At 50.6% G+C, this 26,541-nt stretch overlaps 2 protein-coding genes across 11 annotated transcripts in view; one reads left to right on the top strand and one right to left on the bottom strand.

Moving 5' to 3' along the window:
- OSBPL9 (oxysterol binding protein like 9) overlaps positions 1 to 2,123 on the top strand; it is a 160,207-nt gene extending 158,084 nt beyond the window's left edge. For all 8 annotated transcript variants that reach the window (XM_020987748.2, XM_020987747.2, XM_020987749.2 and 5 more), the window contains 4 exons: positions 74 to 152; positions 357 to 448; positions 1,192 to 1,327; positions 1,422 to 2,123. In XM_020987748.2, the coding sequence (XP_020843407.1) occupies positions 74 to 152; positions 357 to 448; positions 1,192 to 1,327; positions 1,422 to 1,496 (382 nt within the window). In that variant the 3' untranslated portion in view covers positions 1,497 to 2,123. The remainder of the gene's footprint in view (positions 1 to 73; positions 153 to 356; positions 449 to 1,191; positions 1,328 to 1,421) is intronic.
- Positions 2,124 to 2,671: 548 nt separating this feature from the next.
- The window catches only part of NRDC (nardilysin convertase), a 72,591-nt gene continuing 48,721 nt past the window's right edge, over positions 2,672 to 26,541 (bottom strand). For all 3 annotated transcript variants that reach the window (XM_020987745.2, XM_020987744.2, XM_020987746.2), the window contains 17 exons: positions 22,030 to 22,134; positions 19,953 to 20,076; positions 19,298 to 19,384; positions 18,617 to 18,736; positions 13,315 to 13,366; positions 12,191 to 12,341; positions 10,139 to 10,266; positions 9,736 to 9,898; positions 9,258 to 9,289; positions 8,890 to 9,028; positions 7,946 to 7,993; positions 7,702 to 7,754; positions 7,384 to 7,467; positions 6,394 to 6,484; positions 5,849 to 5,965; positions 3,169 to 3,258; positions 2,672 to 2,894 (listed from right to left, as the gene is read on the bottom strand). In XM_020987745.2, the coding sequence (XP_020843404.1) occupies positions 2,694 to 2,894; positions 3,169 to 3,258; positions 5,849 to 5,965; positions 6,394 to 6,484; positions 7,384 to 7,467; positions 7,702 to 7,754; positions 7,946 to 7,993; positions 8,890 to 9,028; positions 9,258 to 9,289; positions 9,736 to 9,898; positions 10,139 to 10,266; positions 12,191 to 12,341; positions 13,315 to 13,366; positions 18,617 to 18,736; positions 19,298 to 19,384; positions 19,953 to 20,076; positions 22,030 to 22,134 (1,785 nt within the window). In that variant the 3' untranslated portion in view covers positions 2,672 to 2,693. The remainder of the gene's footprint in view (positions 2,895 to 3,168; positions 3,259 to 5,848; positions 5,966 to 6,393; positions 6,485 to 7,383; positions 7,468 to 7,701; positions 7,755 to 7,945; positions 7,994 to 8,889; positions 9,029 to 9,257; positions 9,290 to 9,735; positions 9,899 to 10,138; positions 10,267 to 12,190; positions 12,342 to 13,314; positions 13,367 to 18,616; positions 18,737 to 19,297; positions 19,385 to 19,952; positions 20,077 to 22,029; positions 22,135 to 26,541) is intronic.

Here is a 26,541-nt window from a genome sequence, read left to right on the forward strand (position 1 = left end):
TGGCTGACTCCCCCATTGGCTCTCTGGTGCCTTGGCTTCAGCTTATGACCATCTTCATGTCTTCTTTCTTTAGCCCTCCGAATGACAAGAAATCCTTTTGTTCAATCGAAGGGGAGTGGAATGGTGTCATGTATGCGAAATATGCAACAGGGGTAAAGTACCCAGTGGGTTCTCTTTTCCCCAGTGATTCCCCACAGAGACAGCTGGGTTCTAGCTTAGGCAGGAGTCCAGGAGGCCTGGGATCCCTCTGGCAGGCATTTCTTTTCCCTTTGTGAGATTGAGGGCTGCACTTTTGGGAGGAGGGAGATGGATGTGGGCTGGTTGGGAGCAGGCCCAGCAGTCTCTCTGTTTTCTAGGAGAACACAGTCTTCATTGATACCAAGAAGGTGCCTATAATCAAGAAGAAAGTGAGGAAGTTGGAAGATCAGGATGAGTATGAGTCACGCTGGTAAGCAAAGGCCAAGGGGGGTTGGGGAACAAAGCGCCTTGGGAGCATTCTGCTCTCTTGAAAGTGAAGGATTATCCTTGAAATTCTGTGTCCTTCCCATGTGGGGGCTTTGAGCAGCGTGGTGAGCCCCGTCAAGAGTATCCTCACGTTCCCTCAGATGGGGAAAAGTATGAGTGACTTAGTGACCCTCTGGAGTGGGCAGTGTGGACCTGCCCCAGGAGGGTCTACTTAAAGAATCAGAGTCAGAAAAGGAGGCCCCAAGAGGGGAGTAGTGATCCAGAGTCCGTTCTAGTGTCTGAGTACACAAGTGCTTGGTAGATGTGGGGGACGGCCTGGAAGCTGGGGGTGGTCACGGGCAGAACAAGCAGTCCTGTCTCCAAACGCAGCGTTCCCCCCCGACTCGCCCACTGCTGCTCCTCATCCCATGGGGGCGAGGGATGAGGAAAGCCATGGCCAGCATGGGGGGATGGTCATTGAAATCTCGTCAGACCAGAACCAGACCTGCCTGAGGGAAGGTTGGACAAAGCCCTTGGGGTCACCTCTACCCGAGGCACCAGACAGGTGGTCTGTTGGCCCATATCCCCATAGCATTAACTTAATGGCAGTCTCCCTTTGCATGGCTCTTCCCCCTGCCTCTAGGAGGGTTTCTTAGGTGGGAAAGGGGCTTTGGAGCTGATGCTTCCAGGATCGAGACCTTCCCAGAAGTGCCTTAGGCAGGTGTCTTAATTACTGTCTTTATTCAGCCTCTGGAAGGATGTCACTTACAACTTAAAAATCAGAGACATTGATGCAGCCACAGAAGCAAAGCACAGACTGGAAGAGAGACAGAGAGCTGAGGCTCGAGAAAGGAAGGAGAAAGATATCCAGTGGGAAACTAGGGTGTGTCTGTCCTTCACGTTTTCTTTGGAGAGCAGGGTGGGGTGGGTTCAGGTCCTGAGGCCTGGCTTCTGGAGGCCTTCCTTTTTTCTTGTAGTTATTCCATGAAGATGGAGAGTGTTGGGTTTACGATGAGCCATTACTGAAACGCCTCGGAGCCAGCAAACATTAACCTTCGGACAAGTGACTACGGGCATTTGTGCTGCCTGCCCAGCCACCTCCACGTTCTCTCACGGGGGCTTTGGGGAGAGCCCTCCCTTCTCTTTGCAGTGGTTCCTATCTCAGGGATACTGGACTTACTGATGCAGGTGAACAATTAAAGCAGGACAAGTTTCCTTCACTCTCTTGGTGGCAGTCATTAGAGCTCGACTTCAGGTTTAAGAATTCATTCAAGCTTTGAAGACGTTTGTAAACACTGGGCTCGAGCTCTGTGTGTGTGTGTGTCACATGCAGTCACACACTCCGGTGCCACTGCCGAGGTACAGAACATGCCACACATACTCTTGGGTTCTGTCTCTATATAAATACATACATATATATATATATATAAATATACATAATGGAAGTCTTCACTCACTATTCTTTACATCTGTAAATAGAGATTCCTTTGGATGGACGGTTTATTAGAAAATTATTTAGCAAACTATAAAATCAAATGTTTTAGCATTTCATTATCTCACTCAAAATAATTTCTGTATTTTTATTTTTAAATTGAACTACTGAATTATAGCTAACCCTTGGCTATACTTTAATTCCACTATGGGCAGCATCTTAAGGCTTCATAAAATAATTTTCCAGACCTTTCTGTGTTTTTATTTTCTTTGAACTCATAACCCTTGGGCAGTCAGTCAGCTCAGTGGGCCAGGGCTCAGTCCATGTGGTAGAGTGGGAAAACCACAGGCTGGGAATTCTGCTAATGGTGTGATCTTTACCCAGACAGCTAAAGCCCAGCCATCAGTCTTTGTCTCCTAAAGGCCCACAGTAAAGCCATGAGGTCTACTTATGTTTTTTAAAAATGGACACCAATTAAAGGGAAATACAGAAACACGAAGGGCTGTCTTTATTGAAAAAAATTTTTTAAAACATCGTTGTTCCATTGGCCCTAGCAGTGAGCTACATCTGCCTGACCAAAAGCTGGAGAAACCGCCAGTGGAACCAGGGGTAGGAGGAGGTCTTTCTCTCATGGGCTTCAAGCTACTACATAGTTTACCATACGTGACCCTGTGGGTCTGTTCGTCTCAATTCAAGAGGACGATCAAAGACCATGATGTAGCAAAAATCTCCTTCAATGGAAGACAAGTCAGTAGTAGCGTTATTTCAAAAATACAAATGTCAAATACACACGGCTTCAGGCCAAAGAGACTGCAGTTTATTTGACTATTTTATGGTAGGGGAGAAGTCTAAGAGTTGATGTGAAAGCCCTGATGTCAGTGATGGGGACGGTGGAATCGGCCAGCAGAGGAGAGGGTGGCAAATAGGTCAGCTGAGCCACTTCGTCATAGGAAGAATTGGAAGAGTCACAGGCAGCAGAACCCTCGTCTTCTGTCTCATATTTTCCATAGCCAACAACCTGAAAGGGAACATACACCAATGAGGAGAAGTGAGCTTGGCCTCCGTCTCTCCATCCCCTCCCCCAGCTGTCCTCATGTTACATGAGAAAGGAAAGGCTGGGGTATGAACCCAGGGGCAGAGTGGCCCAACCAAGAGAAACCAAGGGAAAAAATCCAAAAAGCGGAGGGGAGGGAGAAGTGATCATAAAAGCGTCAGATCGAGAATCAAGGCGCATGAGGAGCGGCATGAATGTAGGGACAGCTTCAAACCGTGGCTGACCAATCCGTACTCACGTGCACGCTGACTATTTTGCTGCCATTTCCTCTGTGAGACTTGAACCAGTTCACCAGGTCTACTTTGGAGAAGGACTTCAGAGCTTGAATCTTCCGGAGGAGAAAAGGAGAAAAAAACCAAACTTTATTTTAAATAAAGGTCAGAAGTACCATCTTCTTGGAAAAATCTGTTCACTAAGATGAACCAGAGGCCATAAAGAATTAGGATCCATTACACGAATGGCCTCCTAGCTTAAGGGTAAAGGTCAGACCCGAGCTTTAGAATGTGACACCTTGGGTGGGTCGTGTGGCACAAGAAGCAGCCTACAGCAGTGGCCCAGGTGTGAGGTGACAAGGGCCCCTGCTGGAGAGATACAGAAGAAGTGAAGTCAGCAGGCCTTGGCGGCAGCATATCAGGGGTGAGGTGGGGGTGGGGGGACAGGACAGGACACGACACGACCCTCTATAGTGAAAGGGAAGGTGAGAGTGTGTTGGGGGGAAAGGCAAGTTCAGTTTGGATCCAGGACATCCATTCCAGTATGTCCGGCAGGTAATTAGAGACTGGAGGTTAGAAGAGTTCCTGTTGGGTTAATCTGAGAATTATCTGCATAAAGGTGACAGCTGAGGCCGTGGAAGGTGATGAGATCAATAAGCTGCACAAAGTTTAGAGGGAGACGAGAAGGCCCAACAGCCCCAGCGTCCTCCACAGCTTTAGCCTGGCTTTCTTCCTCCAATAAAAATGCTCATTTTCATAATAAGTTAATTACATAAATGAATCATCAGGGATGGTCAAGTCCTCCTTTACAAGACACCCTACAGCTTTCATGAAGGCAGGACTGGAATTGGCTCAACCATATGACCCAAACCCACCTCAGGAGCACCCATTTCCTAGCCAAGCATATTAATTCCTCTTAAACTGCCAACGTTTCACCTCCCCTCCCCCACAAATAAGCCTCCAGCCTTGAATTTCCCCAAGAATCTGGCCTGCCCTCCTCCTTAAGTAAAGCCCAGTTCTTTGACTACCTGTGTGACCCCAGGTGAGGCACCACTCTTCACTGGGCCTCCAGCTGTTTATCTGTAAAATGCTCTAGAGCTACAGACAAAGCCCCTGTGACCCAGGCTCCTGACTCGGTGGAGGAGAGAGGACCTTCTGGACCTTTAGCACTTACCTGTCCAAGTCCAGGCCTTCCCCCCTGACATCCCAACCACACCCTTCTTCCACTCGGCTTTTTCCATTTGCTGGAGTCATGCCCCAGCACAGTCAAAATGAGACCCAGAACCCTGGCATTCTCCAATCTCAGCCCCACTACTGCACCTGAACCCTGATCTTTGGACGCTCCCCCCACTGGCTTCACTCGCCTCCATGGCCAGGGTCATGTTTCACCAGCTAGTGATAATTCCCTGGCCCCTACCCTCTGCTAGATCTCCCCCCTCCCCCCTTGGTCTATTCTTGCTAAGGTACCCTGGGAACAGCAGTCACAACCAAGCTGCTTTTAGCTTCAGCCTTTTTTAATGCAATACAAAGTCACTGTTGCAAACTTTTTCTGACTCCCAGCTAGCCCCTCCATCTTCACTTTCAGCCTCCAGCTTCATCCGGAGAAGAATGAACCACCAGAGACATTCCCTCCATAATTCTGTCATAAGCACAATCACCTCACACCCCCACATTCTAGGCTGGCCGCGCCTGCCCCTGCCTGCCATCATCCCATCCCAATCATGTTTCTTCTTCAGAGTTTTTCTGTGTTTCTGATGGTTACCCCAAATTAACTCAGCCTGGATGGTTTGGGACTCTCTACTGACCTCACCTTTGCCTGTCCTCCCAGTTTTCACCCAAGAAGCCATACCCCCCACTAACGCATGGACAAGGGTAGAGCCAGGAGGAGGAACGGCTCTGGCATCATCTGTCCCCGTCTGTCCACACAGAGCTCGGGCTGTCACCTCACACCAGCCTCCTCACTGGGGCTCCTGGTACTCGGTGCCTCTCCTTTCCCTCCCTTCCACACCTGCCAGATGCATGGCCGTTCAGCAGCTTCCCCCACTCCTCTGCTTGGCATTTCAAACCTCTCCTATCCTGTCTTTCCAGAGCTTTCCACGCACACCTTATGTTCCTACCAACTCAGCCTTCCTGATGGTCCTCCCTCGTTCCGTCTGCCTCTCAGAGTCTCAGCTCAGGCGGTCCCCTCCAAGGAGCCCTTGTGAACCCTCCCCAGTACAAGTCCAGTCCAAAGGCCAGCTGCTCCAGCAAGTCACCGCTGATCTCCAGCTTTCCCAATGCGCTCGCCATGTAATGCTGAATGGTCTAGCTCACCTCTGTCTCCTTCCCTCTAGATGCACTTCCATGGTAACAAGGATCATCTTATCTAACCTTGGTACTATCCTAGGGCCTCAAACAGTGATTAATAAGTGTATGTCAACTGACTGACTCAACCTGCCAACTCAGGGTGAAGTAGGGTTAGAGGGAGAAGCCTCCCTTTTACAGACAAGAAAGCTAGAGGCCCAGAAAGGAGAAATAGCTTTTCCAAAGTCACAGGGTTTTGAGATGGGGCTCAAAACCAGGTCTCCTGACCCACAGTCCGGGTTTCTTTCTACTAGGTGTAGCTGGCCTGGGTGGAAGATGAGCCAGGCTTGGCAGAATGGTAAAACTCATCTCTCCTCCCCTCCTACAGTCAGGCTGGCCCCAGGGAGCTGGGCTGGCTCTTACCTCGTGGGCCAGGCGGTCAAAGAGGTACTGCTGAGTCGCCACCTCGTTCCAGTTGCGGTCCACCTCCTCCCCGAGGTGCGTGTCCTCACACTCCTTCAGCTTGATCAGAGCTATGACCTATTGCCAGCAGACACGCATCTGAGCCAGGCGTTTGCCAAGCCAAGCCTAAACACAGCTCCCTGAGAAGCCTGGAGATAGCTGGGAAATCTCAGGGCCCAGAAGCCAGGCCATGAAGTGAGGGGGCCTTCTCTGGGAGCTCCCAAGGCCACAGCAGCTTCCTGACACAGGGTAGGTGGCCTCCCCTCCCCAAGGACCATATCAACTAAGCCCAGGCAGGGCAAGTCTGAAGAGGAGGAGGAGGAGCTAGGAATGGACTAGAATCACACAAGCAGGACCTGCCCAGAAATGAGCTGCTCTCACCCCGAGTTTGTCCCCGCCACAGGCCCAGGAACACACGGGCAGTGGGTATGAGAGGAGGAGGTGAGGCCACAGACTCCCTTATTCAGGGCTTGGGGGGGGGGGTCGTCTCCCCAGACCCCAATTACCTGAGTATGAAAAGCATCTTCTGTTAGGTTCTCCATCCTTTCTTCAAAAGAAGAAAGAAACTCCTCTATTTTCTTATCAACAATTTCAGAGCTGAAATAAAGTATTTCAAAAACCAAGCCAACCTTAGGATTACAGATGTGGAGCCAGAAGGGACCTTAGTGGTCCTTAAAGAAGGACTCTAGGGCAGCTAAGTGGCACCATGGACAGAGCACCAGCCCTGGAGTCAGGAGGACTTGAGTTCAAATCTGGCCACAGACACTTGACACCTACTAGCTGTGTGACCCTGGGCAAGTCACTTAACCCCAATTGCCTCACCAAAAACAAAAAAAGGACTCTCGAGTCACGGTTCAAACACTGTCTTTGCTGCTTCCTTCTATTCTAATGGGACCTCATTATGGGCTGTTTCCTGAGCCTCAGTTAGGCACCTGTGAAATGAAGCTGCTGGATGCAGGGGCCTCGGGGGTCCTCTCCAGCTCCGAACCAATGACTCTGTGATGTAGGCCAAACCCCTAATTTTTCACCTGAGGAAGCCAAGGTCCCCGATCCTCTGACCCCAAACCCCTACAGCTTCAAACTGGTTGAGACTCATACCCTTCTCCCACTTGCCACCTTCCCGCTCAAGACTGCATGTCCCCCAGACCTCAAGAAATACCCAAAGCCCATGGAAAAAAGGAGGCATTGTCCTGAGGGCCAGGAAAGTCTCGGGAATGGCAGGTCACTGCCTAGCTCATTCAGGGAAGGCCCTGGCCCTCTGGGTCCTCCCTGAGTTCTGGCTGCCTCTCTGGACCTTCCTCCCCACCTCCTCTCACTTGGTGATCAAGAAAGCCCCGTAAGGAGGCAGCAAACAACCGTCGCCCCACTCTCTAGGTAAGAAAACGGGCTGAGAGAAGGCGGTGAGATGGGCTCGGCCTCCTGTGTAGACCTTTGGCCCCAAGGCCAGCACAGCGGCCCACCCAAGACTGAGAGCACCAGTAACCCTCGGCACTTACTTGAACTTGGTGGCCTGAGTCCCTACAGTGACGGAGAAGCCCAGAATCCCTGATGTATTCCTACAGGTCGGATAGACGTGATACCTGCACCAAGGAGAGGCCTTCGTCAGGGCCTTGCAGCCACTGCTGCGGCCATGCAACCCAAGGCCCACCTTTTACAGAAGGGAAGAGAGCTGGCCTCCCACCCCAAGGCCAGGGACAATCCCAGCTCCAGCGCCTGCTCCCACAGGACACACTCGCCATCGAGGCACCCAGAGCCAAAGGCTGCCTCACCCCTCTTCCGCCTGAGCCTTGTCTGCCCTGGGCCCTTCCACTCACCCAAGAGTCTGCTTGGTTCGAAGGAAGTCAAAGCAAGGCTCTTCCATGTGCATCTGCAATTCAACATGGGGCCCTCAGAGAGGCTGGCCCACACACATGTCCTTCCCCTCCCTTCTCCCCAAACATCCTCCACATGCTTCCTGAAAGCCTTTCTCCAGCATGGCTTTTCCATTAAATTGGATAGCCTCCCTGGCCTCCCCTGGCTACATGGGCACGTACACACCCTCCCACCCTGTGTACTCACCACAAGCAGCTCCATCAGGGTGTACTCCTTCAGGCTCCGGGCACCTGACTGAAAAGGGACCTTTGTTAGCGTACAGGGGAGCAGCCCAGAAACTGAACATTTGTGAAGATCTGCTATAAGCAGCCTTCTGCCGGGCCCTGACAGAGACACAAAGCTGCCTCACGGCACAACCGCGCCCTGACCCCTTCGGCTCTCAATGCCCAGCCCCTCCTGCTGCCACAGGCTCCCTCTGGGCTAGGCTGCCTCTCACCACCCTCGACTGCCAAAGAGCAAATGGGTCAAAGGAGGAAGCAGGACTGCCCCGGATGACCTGGGTCTGCTGCTCCCTGACTGGGAGGGCACTGGGCAGGTCGCTCATCTCTCTAGGAGGCTGGGAAGGAGGAAAGCAACGGCTGCAGGGAAAGGGATTTGTTGGTGTGTGAGCCCCCCCCCCCCCAGCAGTGCTGAGACCAGGCAAGCCAGAAGGCCCCAGGGCTGGCCCCAGATGCCAGAAGGAAGGGGAAGCTTACTCTAAAGGCCTGTCCTCATCCTCCAGGCCCCCAGACTGCCTCCCCTGCTGCTCACCCAGCTAGGAGCACATGGGAATCCTCTGGGGAAATGGAAGCCGACCAGGCCCAGCCATCTGGTAGAGACTGTTGCCATATGAGAGGAGGAGACATCAACTATTTCTTTCTCCTGCACTCTCAGGCAAGCCCTGGCCCCCCGGGCCTGTTTTCGCCTCCATCTCTCCAAGGAGGGCATCAGTGTCCTGAGCCCTGGCTGTCACAGAGCAGCTCCTGCTCCCGGGGCCCCACTCTTTTGCGTTCCCTGGTGCTGCCGGCAAAACCTCTAGGCTGAAAAATGCCGTGGCTTCCAAAGAAGAAGCTGCTGCAGGGTCTTTGCTCCCACAGGGGCTGCAGAGCGTGCCACCCACGGGCCCCCCAGGGACTCAGACGGAGACTGACCTGGTAGTAAACAGTCACTTCTGAGTTGGCATCTCCTTTGTTAAGGGCCTTTACTTTACACAGGTGGTGGGCGCCAGGCAGCTCCACCACTCGGAACTGAACTGGGATCTCATTCTCCAGGGGCTTGAAATCCAGCTTGCTAGAGGAGAACATGGCCAGTGAGGCCTGGCCCAGGGCCACTCTGCCCCTGCCTGCCTTGGAGCTGGAACAAGGCCTCCAGGCTCCCTCACACACAGCTGCATCCTTGGGACAACAGCTAAGCTACACTCGCCCCTCCCCCACCCCCTGCCCAGCCCAGGCCCCAATCCCTCACGCCCTCCACACGCTCACAGCTTCCCAAAGGCCCCAGGAGCCAAAGAGATACTCACTCAACCACATACTTCAGGAAGTCCGTGGACTCCTAAGGGGGGAGAAGACAAGGACTAGCCAACTGCACTTTCCTGTGCCCTTCAGCCTGCCACAGACCACCTTGGAGGTCACCAGCCATGGCCGTGAGAGCCTGGGGGTGTGGCCCCTGCCAGCAATCCCCCCCAGCCGCCCTGCTCTGCCAAGGGCCGGTAACACAAGGGGAAAGCTTCCTGCCCTCCCAGAGCTTCTATTCCACCTGCTGGGGGCAAGGGACACGAGGGTGGAGGAGGGCAATGAGAAAGGCACCTTGCCAACCACAGAGACTGGGGAAGGTCAGCAGCTGGTGGCCTTTGAGCTGGACCAGAGGGAGCGGGAACTCGATAGAGGGGAGGAGAGAAAGTGTGGCCACTGGAGAGCAACGCGATGGCGCTGGACCGGTCTGGGAAGCAGGCCCTGAGGCTCCAGAGGGAGAAAGGTAGGCCTGGCACGTCCACTCACTTTGCTTGTGAAGTTCCCTTGCACCAGGCCCTCCACAAAGAGCTGGGATTTGAACTCCTTCACAAAGCTGAGCAGGGCCTCCATGGTGAAGCCCTGAAGCAGGGCCTGGTACTTGTCAATCATGGACCACCGAGAGTATTCCAGGATTAAAAGCCGCACGTCTCTGGAGGACAAGGGAACAAGAACGGACATGCGTTTCTGTGACACCCGGGCATCTGAAGAATCCCCTCTTCCCGACGGAAGGCAATGAGTCCGGCTTAAGCCACAGTGCCAGGTCTGGGGCCCAGGGCCAAACGTCTCAAGTCATCCAGCCCAAGCCTGCCGGCCTAGTCAGGCCCTCCACCTGCCGCAGCAGAGCTGAAGCCCCCTCACACCCCGGCCCCCAAAGGCAGCAGGCACTTACTTGGCCAGCGTCTCCGGCTTAATAAGGATGTTGAAGTAAGTCTTCTTCAGCTGCTCTGTTATCATCCCAAAGACAGCAGGCGTAGAATCGAAGTCAGCTAAGTAATCAATGATGAGCTGAAACAGCAGCTGAAAGGAAAAGGGAGAGAAAAAACTAGCCAGGGCCCTGGAGGCCAGAGGTGTGAAGGAGCCTGGCCAGGCTTTGAGGCACCGTCCGTGCTGCCCACAGTGAGCAGCTCCCCGCCTTGGAATGCCCCCTGCCAGCCTGCCCAGGAATCCCTAAGAGAAGTTGGGGGGGGGCCACCCCTTCTGCCCCTTCTGCTCAGAGCTTATCCTTCCTCAAACTGCCTTCTCTTTGCTTCCTCCTGTACATGCTTCTAAAATCAGGAGAAGAGCAACTCCAGGAGGGGAGGGCAGGGCAGGGCCTACTTGTCAGGGTTCTTGGCATCCACAGGGGCTGGCACACAGCAGGTGCTTAATGCTTGTTGAATTCAAGGTCACAAGTGAAGGTGGGCATCGGGTATCCTTCCTGCCAACCCAATGCCCTTTCTACACCAGGCAAGTCCACAGAGTTCTTGCCAACAGAAAGAAAGCTTCTCCTGACCAATGGACCAGCATTTTCATGCAGATTGTCTGAGTGGCGTTTGTTTTTTGTAAAACAAAACTGTAGACTGGTTATGTCTCCAGAGGTTAAATGACAGATTTAGAAACTGCTTGTCCTTGCTCAGCTGGAACGTCCTAATGCTCCAGGACACACCCTCCCCTCCCCACCGCCGGAACCCAGGTGAGAAGCCAGAGGGAGCCTCCTTCACCGCTGCTGGCTTCCACAGCTGCGTAACTCGGCTAATTCACAGCTTAGACGAGGCAGAGAAGCTGCTAAAGGCAGCACACAGCCAGCAACCAGATGGGACGAAAGCAAGGAGAAAAGAGATATCCTTCCAACCCTCTCAGTTCTGCAGCTCACACCAACACAGTCCTTAAAACGACTAAGGCTGGCTCTTCCCAGCCCTCCTGGGACCTCCTCCAAGCCCCACTAAGCCCCGCCCCATGCTCTCCCTCTAGGACATTTCCCGTCTCTTCTGGACAGAGCCTGCTTTGTGCGTATCTGTCTCCTGGGGGTCTCCCCCATTAGATTGTGAGCTTCTCGAGGGCAGGAGCTGTTTCTCATCTCTTTGTGCCCGTGCTGAGCGCGGTGCCTGGCATGTAGCTGGTACTTCACCACTGTTGACTGACTGACCCCAGGATCATTCACTGCTTCCGCTTTCACAAGCCCCAGGGACCCCACCCCTCTCAGGAGGTTTGACCGAGACAGAATTACCTCCCGCGGCTGACCCTGCCTCCCAGGCTCACTCTCTCCTTCCTCACTGACCCTCTCTCTCCTGCTTTTCCTCCCCCCACCGACTGACCCGACCGCTCCTTCTCCGTTTCCTCTGTGGCTTTGTCCATCTCCGCCCTGAGCGGCAGCTCTGCCCTGAGCTCCCTCCCGGGCCCTCTCCTTTAATAGGTCCAGCTCTACCTCCTGCCATCCAGTCACACCAGGCCTACTGCCCCGCAGTGAGAAGAGGCCTGGGCCTGGCGCCCAGTTGAGCTTTAGACACTGCTCATCTTCTTGTCCCTAGCACCCGGCACAAGCTTACAGAGCAGGCCCTGAGCACCCACCAGGCGAGCACACCATGAGTGACCGGGAGCAAGTCCCGTGCCCACCGCCCTCCCCTGGAGAGGTGCTGTGGAGGGGAGGATGTGCTTGGCCGACTCCACAGCGTTCTATCTGTGCTGGCGGCAAGTGCGGCTGCTGCTAGTGATGACTGAGGCTTCGACGTGCACCGTCCTGCTGCCCCGCCCCAAGGAGGCAACGCTGCAGCCCGAGGCTGACTTGTTCCTCCTTCTCCCCTGGCCCTCCCTGCCCTGGACACACAGGGCACAGACCAGGCCACAAGGCCCTGGGCCAGCCTCATGCAGCTGCCTCACCTGGCACCTCCTCCCTGAAAACTCTCCACAGCTCCCTGCCGCCCCCGGCCCAAACCCCGGCTCCTCGGCCGGCCCGGGGACTCACAGGTAGCTTGTGGTTGAAGCCCTTCACTCGCACAATCAAGCCGTGCTCTCCGGCCACCAGCTTGTACTCCAGCTGGGCCACGTCGGCTTCGTAGGCAGGCTCAGCCAGGTTGTGGGTGAGGATGTTCACAAAGATGTCAAAGAGCACCACGCTGCAGAGGACACAATGGACACACGAGGAAACACGTCAGCCTGGCTGCCAGCAGACGGGAACCCAATGGGAAGCACCAGCTACCCTCCGCTGTCTGCTGGCCACGCACTGGGCTCGGCCCCACCCTCAAGGAGCTTCCAGTCTATCGTACGAGAACGGGAGTTGTCCCACATGTTCTCTGTCTTCCATTGTTACTAGGTCCCTGTGATTGGCAGAAGTTTATTAGATTGCTAAGTCATATCCTGCAGCCCCGCCTTGAAACCTCGTCTTCTGACTCCCAGGACAGAACCCTCATCCGGACCACCTGGCCTTGGCTACCTGGTCTTTTAGCCATGGTTTCAACCGAGTCACCAAGGTCCAAGAGATCCCAGGTCATGCCCACGGGGTCCACAAAGGTGAAAACTGTCTCAGACACCCTCACACTGACAACCAGACAGTCCTTTATTTACCTGGTCTCATCTATTTTTCTTTAAAAGAGCAATTAAATAGTCTGCCCTGCTCTAGCCCCCTCTCCAGGATGCAGGCAGACAAGATAATGTCCTGAATGAATGAACAGCTGCCTCAGAGTCCACCTTTTTTTTTTTAATTTTCCCCCGGGCAGTGGGGATAAAGAGCCTTTGTTCTGCCGTCATCACCACCAGTTTACTATCGTCAGTCAGCAGCCAGGAAGAAGCCTCCTTGGGGAGTCCATCACAGTGAATCCAAACAGTACCTCTCAGCAGACCAAAGGGATGCTATTGTTCTTACGACTGCAGTAAAGCAAGGCCCACTTTGATCAATCACTCCAAGAGCAAAGATCCACTGACCATTGAGGGTCTTGTCGGCCAAGTTACTGCTAAAGGGAACCACTGGCCTGTCTTCAGAATCTTCTCTCCTCCATAATCAGTATACCCTCGATCATGCTCTGTTATTAGTTAGATGAAGTGAAACCATGCCCTGCACCCACTCCCCCGGGAAAAGAGAAGCAGGCTTACTTGGAAGCAGACCTCTGGATCAAGGGCGATATGAGGTGGAAGCGGATGTAGGCTGAAAGGAGAGAGGAAGATCAGATCAATGAAGGAGAGCTGCTCTGAGCTCAGAGGTGATTCTTGACTCCACCAACTTACCCAACATCCACTTTCTAAAGAAATCACAGTGGGCCGTGCTCCCCCACCCCACCCCGACTTCTCTTCTAGACCCTCGTCAGGACACGGAGGGGACCCAGGATCCTCAAAATGTGTGCCAACAAAGAGCGGCACCAATGGAGGAAGAGGAGGGAGCAGACACCAACCAACATCTCTAGGCACTTTAAGGCTTGCCAAGCACCAGGCAGGTTTTCTACATGACCCTGCGCCAGCACATGGGGCTATGAGCATTACGAGAAAGGGTGACCAAGGAATTGCATCCAGGTCTTCTGGACTCTCCTTCTAACGTGCCCCACCATACTGAGCTCCAGCAAAAACGGCTCATTCTCAGCATGGCAGCTGTGAGCTGACAAATTCTTTGGCTGTGGTGACTCATGAACAGAGCAAAGTCCAACATGAACCTTGGTCTTCTGCTTCTGCTGGGGGTGGCAAAGAATCACATACTACTACTCTAAGCATGAGACCCTTGTCTCATGACCAGAGTCAAAACAAGAGTGGATGAACCAAATCACATAAATACTGACATTCTTAATATAAATGAAACCAGAAGATGGAAGAGAGCCATGGCTAAGTGGAAAGATGGTGCTTCCCTGGAGCTCCAGGGGACATCCTCAAAGAGACAGAGAGACAAGAGCTTGGAGAGGCAGCTTCACTGTACATTCAAAGGCAACAAAAAACACCATTTCACCACCATTTCTTTGCTGTGCTCTCAATGGCCATAATCAGCCTGGCCTCTGCCCTCAGCCCTCAAGTAATCCCCACCCACCTCCCACCCAACTCCAGTAGTTCTCTACGATCAAATCTAAACTCTGCAATTTGCCATTCAGAGCCCTCCAGCCACTGGCTCCAGTCTGCCTTTCCTGTTTATTATACAATTCAGGCTTATGAACAAATTTTCAAGTAAGAAACTGAATGAAGTTTAAAGGGACTGGTAATAACGGAAACAGGAGAACATTCCAAGTTTGAAAACCAAATCCAGCTGTAATGAAATGTGCCGACCTTCAACTTGTTTAACAGTATTTAATAATAATAATGTTGCTTCTTTAATCCAACAAAAAATAGGGAACCCTCAAGAAGTCAACCTGGGTCAGAAGTCCTTGGGGGGGGGGGGTCCTGTGAAAGTTTTTAAAAAATATTTTGATCAATCTGTTATTTCAGCAGCACTGGTTCTCCTTGTGTGTAATCTTATGACTTTTATTTTATTTTAACATTTAAAGACATGATTCAGAGAAGAGGTCCATTCCTAGGCCTCCACCAGACAAACTAGGTAGAAACAGGACACCAAAACTCTGAAATGCTCAATGGTAATGGTCAGCTGGAAAGATGAGTAGTTTCAAGGTTCTCTTTTTAAACTAAGGAGACCCTATAACAGATACAAGGGGACTTTGTTATTCTTCAATGCTAAGATGTCTTAAGGCCTCCACAAAGGAAAACAACAACCTCAGGGTAACCATAACCCTCAGGATTTGTTGTGGTGTTTTTTTAAAAGAAGACACTTGAATAACAGGCTCTATTCTCTCGGGAGTAGCAAACCCTGGACTGGATTCCAGCCACTGAAAGGAAAACATCTGAAAACAATCTGCTTCCATAGCAGCGGCCTTTGTGAGCTTTCTCAGTAACCCGAAGAAGAGGACTGCCCCCAAACCACAGGCCCCTCCCCACATGGGCCTCTCTGGGGCTGCTGGACTCTAGTTACTCCAATGACTGGCATGCAGGCGGGGAAAACATTCATGGAAGCCCTTGGATGGCTCCCTAGAGAACAACTTCTGGGCTGAGAGAGAAAAGGGGTCAGGAACCTGGGCATACGTCAAATGGAAAATGATGAGTTTCCTTCCATTCGCCTCCTGACCTCTGAACTCACAATGATCATTGTCCTGTGGGCTGTTTTCGCGGCCTCCTGACTGGCCTCACTTCCTCCTGCTCTCACTTCTTCCATCCATGCCCCACCCAGCTGCCAAAGGGACCTTCCCAAGGCCCAGGTTTGACACCCGCGCCCGACGAGCTTCAGAGCACCCCGCTGCCTCAAGCATAAGCCACAAGCACCTCTGTGGGGCACTGAAGGCCCCAGACATATTTTATATTACTCCTCATACAGTCTGCATTCCAGCCAAATGTGTCCTCAGGCCACAGCATGACAAGGCATTCCCAACATCTCCCTCCACTGAACGAGGAAGAGGCTCCGGGGGTGAAGGAATGGACCAAGAGCTCCCAGCGCCTGCTGGTTTAAGCAAGGAGAGATGCTGTCCTTGTGGACACTGACTCCTGGCTGGGCTAGGGTAGGGGCACTGAGCAGGGATAGGCAGAGAGCCTTGTGACCTGTCGACCCCCAGGGTCCAATACCCAATTCTGCCCCTTCGTTTGACAAAAACAAATTCAGGCTAATCAAGTGCTGAGCAAGAATGTGTTACTGCTGTTTCCAATTAACAGCACAGTACGTGGCACATAGCAGATGCTCACTAAATGCTTGTCTACTCTTTCAAAACTGGGGCTTCCAAGCAGAAAGACAGATGTGGGAAAGTAACAAATGCTTAAGAATACAGTGTCAGAGGACAAGATCTGAACTGCTAAGGCAAGATAGAAGGTACAGGAATAACAGGTGAGCTAGAGACTTGCCAACATGATCCAGATGGCATCAGATTGAAAACAGAAGGGACAGGGGAAAAGGGACAGGGAGGGGGAAGCAGCCCTCAGAAACCACTGGCAAGACCCAGGAAGAATCTGATTGGCAGAAAGGACTAAAGAGAGAGCTCACTGGACCCAAGCACAAATAAGCAGATGAGAAACAGAAAGATACAAGTGGGGTCTTTGTGGTATCACTGAAACCCACTGAGACGTGATGGACGACTAAAACGTAACAGTGGTAGCACCCAACAACGTAATACCCAACAAACAGGCAAAGATGACAAGAGATTGGAATAGTTATGTTGGAAAGATTGCAAAAAGACAGGTACATTAATGTATTGTTGGTGGAGCTGGTAATTAATATCAATTATGGAAAGCGATTTAAAATTATTCTAATAAAGTGACTAAAATATCCACCGGTTGGCCCAGAGACTCCACTCCTGTGTCCATCTCCCAAGGTCACTGACAAGAAGAAAGATGACATACACACCACAATATTGATGGCGGCCCCTTCTGTAGTAGAAAGGACCAGAAACAAAGCTTTCCTTGGGAAATGGCTAAATAAATGGAGAGACATGAACAGACAGGAAGATCACTACTACCCCACAAAAAACAATAACTGGGAAAAATACAGAGAAGCACAGGAAAGCAACAAGAACCAGGAAAAAAAATAAATACACTGACTACAATGGAAATGGAAAGACTGACCAAAAAGGGAAAGAGAAATTGAGCCCTATGTAATCATAATGATCAAGATGCCCTCCAAGAAGAGACATGAAAACGCGCCTTCTCTCCTTCTTTACAGAGGTGGTGGGCCGTGGGTGTGTCACACTGCACCTCCTGTCAGTGTGCTGACACGTCGTTGTCATCAGGACAGGAGATGGCACATCTGCTAGGAAGCAGAGATGGAGCCAGTGGAGAGGGAGAGGATGCAGATAAGTGAAAGAGTAGGGATGGCAGAGGGGGCAGTCTGCTGAAGGAGACAGGACAGAATGGCATCCCTTGTGAAGGCACAAGTTTTGGCCTTGATGAGTAAGGCCACCTCTTGGTGGGAGAGGCAGTGATGGAGGAGAGAGCAGCAGAAGGCAGCTGAGCGACCGGTGTGTGTGTGGGGGGAGGGAGGGAGCTCACAGCAAATGGCCTGTTTTTTCTATAAAACCTAAGGCAAGGTTCTCCTGTGAAAGAGTGGGAGGAGGCGGACCAAGAGAGGCTTGACGAGGAATGCCAAGGTTTGGAAGAGCGTGCAGGAAAAGCGCGAGGGAGAGTAAATTAAGGGAGGCAGAGTTAGGATGGCTGAGCAGCAGAGAGGGCCCCATTTCCTGACAAAGAGGTGACAGACTCAAAATGAAGAATGACATACTTTTTGGACGTGGACAATGGAGGAATTTATTTTGCTTGACTATGCATATGTATTATAAGTTGTCCATTTCATTTTGTTTTAATTGGGAGGGGGCTACAGAAAGGAAAGGGAGGTTAATGATATGGTTGGAAGGAAAAAGAGAAAAGAGGATCACTGAAGCATTTTTTTAAAAATGCACAGAACAGAAGAAAAGCCAGAAGGAAACAGATAAACAGGGTATCTCTGAAAGTTACATGTGGAAGCTATTATGTACCTAATTATAGCATTATATACCTAAACTACAAAGTTAGGTATATAATTATTAATTATAACTAAAATTAATTTGATATGACTATATGCCTACGACAGCAGTGACTGTTCAGTGCTTTTTACTCGTAGCCTCAGCACCCGGCATGCCATGACTGACTGTACCTTGACTGACTGACTCTGGCTTCCCTGGTTTCTTTCCAGCTTCAGCTCCACTGCCATCTTCTGCAAGAGACCTGTGTGGGTCCAGCCCAGTGCCCTGCACACAGTGGGCACTTAATATCTGCTAACTAATAGATTAAAAGGCAGGCCCAGCTGTACTTCAGAGAGATGCCTGGTTTCATGTATTATCCTCTTTCTTTTTTATTTGGGGTCAGATACTCATTTTATTTGGTAATTAAGTTCAGAATAATTGTTTTTAATAATAATTTTTAAAAGGGGAAATGAAAGTGATGAAATCAAAAAATATTCAAGCACCTAGGTTTTATTTAATTTTCTTCTTTTATTCTGAACTTTAAAACCCAAATAAAATGAACATTTCCACCGATGCTGTAGAACAGGAAAGGGTTGTGCACGTAGCTGCTAACACTAGGATACAGAGCTGCACACCGACCACGTGTCAGACACTGGGCTGGGTGGTGAGGACACAAAAAACTAAAAAGTGTTTTAACCTGGCATTCATGCAGAGGCTGGATGAGTAACAGCCAAAGACCCCCACGTCCCACTGGAATCCAAATCCTGGGGAAAGAGTGGGGTTGGTTGGTGGGTTGGCCGATTGGTCGTTTGTAAGGTGGGCGCAGGGAGCTAGGAGGGTGGGAAGGGAAGTAACCTGGAGGAGGGAGGGGGAGGCCACAGAGTAGGCCGGTGACTCAGGGGGCCCCTGTGAAACACAAAGCTCAGCTTCCCCGCCGCAGAAAGCATTACCTTTGGGGATTTTGAATTTGTTGTCTTTCTTGTACCACAGGCAGCCTTGGGCAGTGTCCACAATCTTGACAGGATACTCCGTTTCAGGGCAATCAAAAGGTTTCAGAGCAAAGTCCGTGGCTAACAGAAAAAAACAAAAGAGGGGGAACCAGCCATCACTCCTTTCAGTGGGATCCACCTGGAACGGCCAGGAATGCCTTTACAGCACAGAGCAGGGGCCTGCTCAAGAGCCATGGCTGGGAGCAGAGAGTTGGGAGACCTGGACGGGCGCCCCGACCTGTCATCTAGGTGATCTGTAACTGGGTGGAGCCCTAAATCCTCATCTGTAAAACCATGATCATGGTCCTCTCACTACCTACTTCATTACGGTGGTAGCGAAGGAAATTCTGGGAGTAACACTTAAAAGTCCTAGAGAAACAGGTGATATTGTTACAATGCTACTGTTCTTTCACGTCAAAGTGACACCGGCCTCTGGTGCATGGCACCAAAATGCTTGTTCTGGGCACTGGACATCCCACAGGGGCCATGAGCAGGAGCCAAAGAAACAGCGGCTTCTTTGGGTGGGGACGAGGTCATGTCCAGCTGGCTACTGGTACACAGGATTGCTGCGCTAAAGGAAGTTTCTCAGGTGATTATTCTAGAAGTTCCAACGCACAGTGCTGACGAATCCATCTCACTCACCTATGTATTTATTTTCAGCAGGAAGATGCAAATCTGGATTTAATTCGAAGTCACTATTCCACAGGTCAGCCCATGTTTTCTCAATATCTGTAGAGAAAGAAGTAAGACAAAGGAAATCAGCAGCTTCAGGAAACTGTTAATGACTTCCTCATCATCTTTCTCTGCCTTGGACACACGGCAGCCTTCACTGAGGCCTCCTTTCTCTTTACCACTCACCTCTCACTAATTCTCAATGCCATTTCAGTAAACTGCCTGGCCAGAAGCCCAGAAGAGCAGAACATCCCCCAGCAAAACCCAGAAATGTTCTCTTGTATGTGGCTCTAGGGATGAGCAGGTGTGCAGCTACGTAGGAATGCACACAAAAGCAAGAGAAGGCTGTTGCTCAGAGCGCCCAGCCCAAGGGGACAGGCACAGCAGCCCAGTGGGATGGGAGCCACTCCTGCAGTGTGGGCAGGGCTTAAGATTCTCTGTGGATAAGAGATAGGCTGGGCTCAGATAAGGGAAAGGAAGAACTCCCTGCGGGGGAAGTCTGCAAGAAGGCCATAATGCAAGGACAGCCCTCCTAGCTTCAGACCTGATGCAGGATGACTTCCTATGACAACAGGGAGAATAATGGCTCCGTGTAGCGGCATCATTAGACAGCAGGCTGCATTACCTTCTATGCTGTAGTGGGTCCCAAACCACTTCTCCCTGAGGTCACACTTCCCCTCGTTAGCAGCAGACAGCAGGACAAGGTTGGCTTTTTGTGGGGTTAGCTGACTGAGGGCATCAGTAATAACCTAGCAACAAAAACAAAGAAAGCTTCATCCTCATCCACGATGCTCTTACTCACGCTGGCAGGCAAGTTCCCAAAGACTCACTAGCCCAAGTAACTTTCACAAACCTCTGCTTTCCTCACTGGCATTACTGATTAACATAATAAATGCTTGTCAGGGGCAGCTAGGTGGCGCAGTGGATACAGCACCAGCCCTGGAGTCAGGAGGACGTGAGTTCAAATCTGACCTCAGGCACACAACACTTACTAGCTGTGTGACCCCCGGGCAAGTCACTTCACCCCACTGCCTTACAAAAAACCAAAACAAACAAACAAACAAACCTTTCAAGGCTCAGATTCTTACAATCTAGCCACTAGCTCACTACTGTTCAGACTCCTTAAGAGTCTGCCCAATATGAAGTCTGTTCTAATAAACCTCGTCTTTGGCTGAAATAAATAAATACACGCTTGCTGACTGAACGCTAATGGTGATGTACGTGAGACGGTGGTGGCCCAACGGAGAGTGTTAGCCTCAGAGCCAGAATCACCTCTGACCCACCTTGGCCGTGTGGCCCTAGCCCAGTCACTTAACCTCTCCGTGTCCCAGGCACCCCACAGAGCAGGGGCAGATTGGGAGGGGGCAGGGAGGCCCTGGAGGCTCGCTGCCTCTACTGATGATTTACAAATGATGATGTAATCAATCTAGACTGAAAGCGCAGGGCCCAACTTGCCAAAAGGTCATTTAAAAGCTGGTAACGAGTACTCAGCGTTCATTTTCCCATAGAAATAATGACACAAGTAGTAATTAAGGTTCCTCAGCTAGCCCACAAAAGCGGACACCCCATGGGGCAGCAGCAGTTAAATGAACACTTTCCATCCTGGGGTAACCTAGCGTTAACGCCCACTACTCAAAGGGATCACGTTCTAAGGGTAGGACAGGCTTCTGTAGGTGAGCATGGGAAATAAAACATCACTGGCCACAAAAACACTCTCCCCAAAGAGAAATGCCACTGTCACCAAGAAGACGAGGCACGGGAACGTGGGGGTGCAGGGCTGGCTCCAGTCCCCGCTTCTAGCCGTTACTGACCTCTCCACCATGGAGGAGACCACGGACTCCGTGACCCACCCTGCTGGGGGCGCCAGGGCCCTCCACCCTGGCGAGCAGCTAGTGTCGAGAGCCCACAATTCAGGGGTCGGCTGTGCTTGTGCCACGAGTATTTTTATACTATATTAAACCTCGAATTTCCCCCAAAACCCAGTTTCATTCAATTTTAGCTGGAGGGGACCGTAGAAGTTTCTATAACTACAGAATCCAAACTGATGCTGGCAGACACAGCTTCAGAGCCAAGTAACACGTGGGATTTGATATGCCTTTGTAAAAGGGTGGGAAGACTGGGGAAAAGACAGCTAACTTTTTTCTGCACGGCTCCAAAATGCCATGGCGATGCTCCGTGCCTCCGCTGATGTGACTCGGCGGCCCGGCCCCTCTGCGCTGCGTCCTCACCAGCTCCTGGGGCCTCCTGGTGGTAGCCTCTCCCACCACCACTCAAGTGCTTCCTGACTGACATACCCAACCATCCCTCTGCAGGGCTCAGGTCTCGGGGAGCTAGAGAATGGTTCCTTGTATTCTACTGACTTGAAAAGGAGAACCCAGGGCCCCTCGGAGCTCAATGAAACCCTGCAAGGACGCGACTGACGGGGCAGCAGTGCAAACTTCTTGTAAAAAACAAAAAAAAACCACACACAACTGTTGATAATTAAAATGTTTCACAAGTCTCAAGAACAACTGCCCCCAAAAACCCTTCTGATAGTCTGATAATCCCACTCCAGTTTCCCCATTTCCACCGGGCTTCTGGCCACCCCCTCCCCGTTCCTCCCCGTCCCTCTCTTTTCTCCTTCCTTCTCCCTTTCTCTCTCCCCCCCTCCTCCCCTGCCTCCCTCCCTCTCTCTGCCCCTCCCCACCAAGTAGAAAGCATACCTCTGGCTTATATTCGAACAGAAGCTGGTCGCCGGTGAGGAAGTCCTGCAGGGGGTACAACTGCATGTTCTCACACATGTTTTCCACGTACTCGACCGGATCTGTCTGTGGACAAGCAGCACTTTTCACTGCCAGAACATCCCCATCAGCAACTCCAGCCAGCTGCCCACAGAGTCTCCTTAACACAGGGAGAACTCATTGTTCTGAAGACATGGTCAGTCATCCGACCCTTGACCCTCCAAAGTAAGCCTCCACCCATCCCACAGCACTGAAGCAGTTGTCAGAGTCATGCTGAACCTTTTCGAAACCTATTTCAGGTATCTGGGCTTCGATGCAGAAATGTCCTGCTCTTCGGGCCGCCCCGCAGTTTCAAGGACTCTCTGTATCACTGCTGCACAGCACCAGAGGCTAGAAGGCGGCTCAGGGGTGCCATAGCATGCAGAACAATGAGTCTGGAGTCAGGAATCTCTGAGTTCAAATGTGACCTTAGACACTACTAGCTGTGTGACCCTGGACAAGTCACCTAACCGCTATCTGCTTTAGCTTCCTCATCTGTAAAATGGAGATGATAACTCTCTGATCCAGTGAGAAGCACTCTGCAAACCTTAAAGGACTGTGGAACTGCCAGCCATGATTAGGAAGCCCTTCTTCATGCTCAATTTAAATCAGCCTCCCTCAGACTTCCACCCACCGGTCCCACCTGTCTGAAAGTGCTACAAAAAGAAATGTCCGGGCTCCCATGTGAAGTGGACATCAAACCTCTGAAGATGGCAACAGACCCTCTGAGACTTCTCTTCCCTAAGGGAATTAACTAGAATTCCCTCACCTGTTCAGGGATCTTATGATATTCAGACTTCTAAATATCTTTATTCTACTTTAGACCCAATACTTGGCTTATTAACTTCTGCCTTAAAACACACTGTCTTAGGGGCAGCTAGGTGGTGCAGTAGATAGAGCTTGTGGCCTTGGAGTCAGGAGGACCTGAGTTTGAATCTGACCTCAGACACATAACACTAGCTGTGTGACCCTGGGCAAGTCACTTAACCCCGACTACCTCACCAAAATAAAATAAAAATGAATGAATGAATGAATGAATGAAAGAAAGAAAAAACACCATCCTCTTTAGCTGCTTCTGGCACAAGACCATCCCCTCTCCAGACCTAACCTCAAATGCTGCCCCCCATCTCCACCACCAGCTTCCTTGGCCTCCTTCAAGTCTCAGCTAAAACCCCACCTTCTATAGGAGGCCTTTCCTGATCCCTCTTCAAATGCTGTTAATTACCTCTAATTTATCCCATCTATACCTTGTTTGTCCATGGTGATGTGCATGTTTGCATGGACCGTCCAGCCTTTCTTTGTCTCCCTAATGGTTAGAGGAGGGTGTGTCTGGCACACAGTAGGACTTAATAAACGTTTACTGACTGGTTACAGTATAATCTGGTCTGCTGGTTCTACTTACTTCATTCTGCATCAGTTCATACAAGACTTTCCATGTCTTTCTGAAATCATACATTTCCTCATTTCTTCCAACACATTCACCTAACACAACTTATTCAGCCATGCCCTAACTGCAGTGTTATCCCGCCTCTTGGTTTCTACTGTTCTGCCACCACAGACAGAGCTGCTATCAATGATTTTGTACAGCAAGGATTCTTCCTCCTTCTTTGGCATATTCAGGGCACAGGTCTACAGGCACAGCCTGTTCAGTCACTTTATTTGTATAATTCCTAAATGCGTCCATGTCCATTCACACAACTATGCACTGTGCTTGCTAGTCCATGGAGACAAAAACAAGGCAAAGGAGAAGTCCCTGCCCTCAAGGAGCTCACGATCTAACGACGGAACACGCAGACAAGAAGCACAAACAAGACACACACAGGGTACACTGGAGATAAAGGCACTAGAGTTAACAGAGACTAGGAAAGGCTGCCTACAGCAGAGGTGGAATTGCTGAAGGAAGTCAGGGAAACCATGGGGCAAAGGGGAGGGCGAGCATTCCAGGCACCCAGGACATAAGAAGCCAGTGTGAGGAGTAGCCAGGAGGCTGGATTGAAAAGGAAGACGTTGCAAGAAGACTGAAGAAGTAGGAGGGGAATGCCAGGTTACCTTTTATTTTATCCTGGAGTTAATAGGGAGCCCCTGGAGTTTACTGAACATGGTGCATGACATGGGCAGACCTGTACTTGAGGAAGATCCTGGTGTCAGCTGAGTGGGGGATAGACTGCAGTGGGGAAAGATGTAAGGCAGAGAGACTGACCAGAAGGCAATTATTGCTCATCCCAGGTATAAAGTGATGAGGGCCTGTATTGGGCCAGCAGCAGAGTCAAAGAAGGAGAGCCAGGGAAACACAAGAGACGTTACAAAGGTAGAATTGCCAGGAGTTGGAAAGAGACTGAACATGGGAGGGGTGAGTATGAGGAGCTGAGGGTGACACCTGGGTTGTGAGCCTGGGTGAAAGTTCAGAAATGAGGAGGACTTGGGAGGGAAGGATCATGAGTTTGGTTTCAGACACAGTGAGTTTAACAAGCCTATGGGACATCTACTTTGAAATGTCCAACAGCTGTATATAGGACTGGAGATCAGGAGAGAGGCTAAACATAGATAAGGAGATCTGGGAATCGTCAGCATAGAGCTGACAAATGAACCCCCAGGAGCTGATGAGTCACAAATCAAAGCATACAGGTTTTCACTTCATTTTTTTCATGTTTTTTTTTGGGGGGGGTGGATTTGTGTTTTCTTTCACAACATGATTAATATGGAAATATGCTTTGCATGATTACACACGTACAACCTATATCAAATTGCTTGCCATCTCAGATAGAGGCAAGGAAAAGAGAGAATTTGGAACTCAGAATTTTGAAAAAGAAATAAAAAATTGTTTACATGTAATTGGAAAAAACATTATTTAAAAATAAATAATACTATTTGTTATATGGGATGGATCTGTGGGGAAGGGAGTGGAGGGATACTTGGAATAACTATGATGATGTAAGAAACAGAAAATATTAATAAATTACCTATTTTTAAAAAAATTTGAAGGGAAAAAACCAATATCTCATTACAGCAACGTGAATAATGACACTAAGTTGGTCAACACAGCAGAATGTATCACTCAATCCTAAGAACATAAGCTCCTGGTGGACAAGAGCTATCTTTACTTTGGTACCAGTACTCTCAGAACTCGTCACAGTGCTTGGCACACTCAATAAATGGGTTTTTACTCACTAACTCATCTGTTTGTTTGTTCACGTGGAAGTCAGCAGTATGAGAAAGGGCTGGAAAGCTCGACGGCTCTAGATGGCATATGCCTGGAATAATGTCACAAAGCAGTATCAGAACACAGAGTATAGAAAAGCTGTCAGAAATGGAAAGTAAGTAGAATGTAGATTACAGAATGTCAGAGCAAGAGGGTCCTCAGAGCACGGAAGGCTAGATGTAAAGTGGACCTAACCTGTCCAAGGGTCTTGTCTACCACGTGGAACTGGAGCCCCAGCTGCCTAACTCCCTGCCCAGGACTCTTCCCTACACCATACTACCTCCTTCCCTCCAATGTGATCACTTAAGATGGTAAGTGTTTGCTGTGCCACACACCCCAGCCCCCTGGGGTCCCAGCCACCATCAATTTAGAAATGACACACTTAAAGCCCCACAGAGTGTGCATTACTGTGAGCCAGGATGAGACCTGATCTCCTGAGGGGTTCATGCCACTCCATTGGAAGGAGGATCACCACAAACCTGACTCACTCTATCTGGAGGACTTCCAAATCATGCTGTCCTTAATCCCTTGGAAAAGATGTCCTGTAAGATAGGATCAGTCCCATTCTTATCTCCAGAGTCCACTGGTACCTACTTGGTAATGATCCGAACTCATCTTTCTACAGCACTTCAGTTTACAAAGCACTTTGTTTATCCGCAGCCCTGGTAAGGAACTAATTAAGCAAGCATTATCACCCTCATCTTAACAAATGTGAAAAATGAGGATCAGAGAAGGAAAGACCTCTGCCCAAGCTGACACAGCCCAGGTAGAGAATCCAACCCTCAACACAAGGCTCCAAGTCTAGGTCATCAATCAATCAGGAAGCATTTACTAAGTATCTGTCATGTGACCAACACTGGGAGCACAAATAAAAAAGGGAGACACCCCTGCCCTCAAGGAGCTTCCTCTTGTCCCCACTCACTTATGCACTTTCTTGGTATGTGGGAAGGGTTCATGAGGCAGCTGCCAAACCCCCAGGACCTACACCCACAAAGGCTGGGGAAAGGAGTGGGATTTCACATGACACCAAAGAAAGAGCTGAAAGAGAACTGGCTGGAGACTGTGTGACAAACAGTGATGTCGGCCTTGGCCCTGCCCCCACAGCCTCAGATCTGCACTTCAGAAGAATCACCCTGGCACCAGTAGACTGGATGGGGGAAGATGGAAGGGGGGAAAATCAAGCTGGAAGCTGCTACAATGATCTAGGTGATTACTGATGAGGGTCTGAACCAGGGCAGCAGCTGTGCGAGCCAAGA

This window comes from Phascolarctos cinereus, unplaced genomic scaffold, assembly GCF_003287225.1.
Source record: "Phascolarctos cinereus isolate Bilbo 61053 unplaced genomic scaffold, phaCin_HiC Scaffold_5;HRSCAF=322, whole genome shotgun sequence".
NCBI classification, from domain to species: Eukaryota; Metazoa; Chordata; class Mammalia; order Diprotodontia; family Phascolarctidae; genus Phascolarctos; species Phascolarctos cinereus.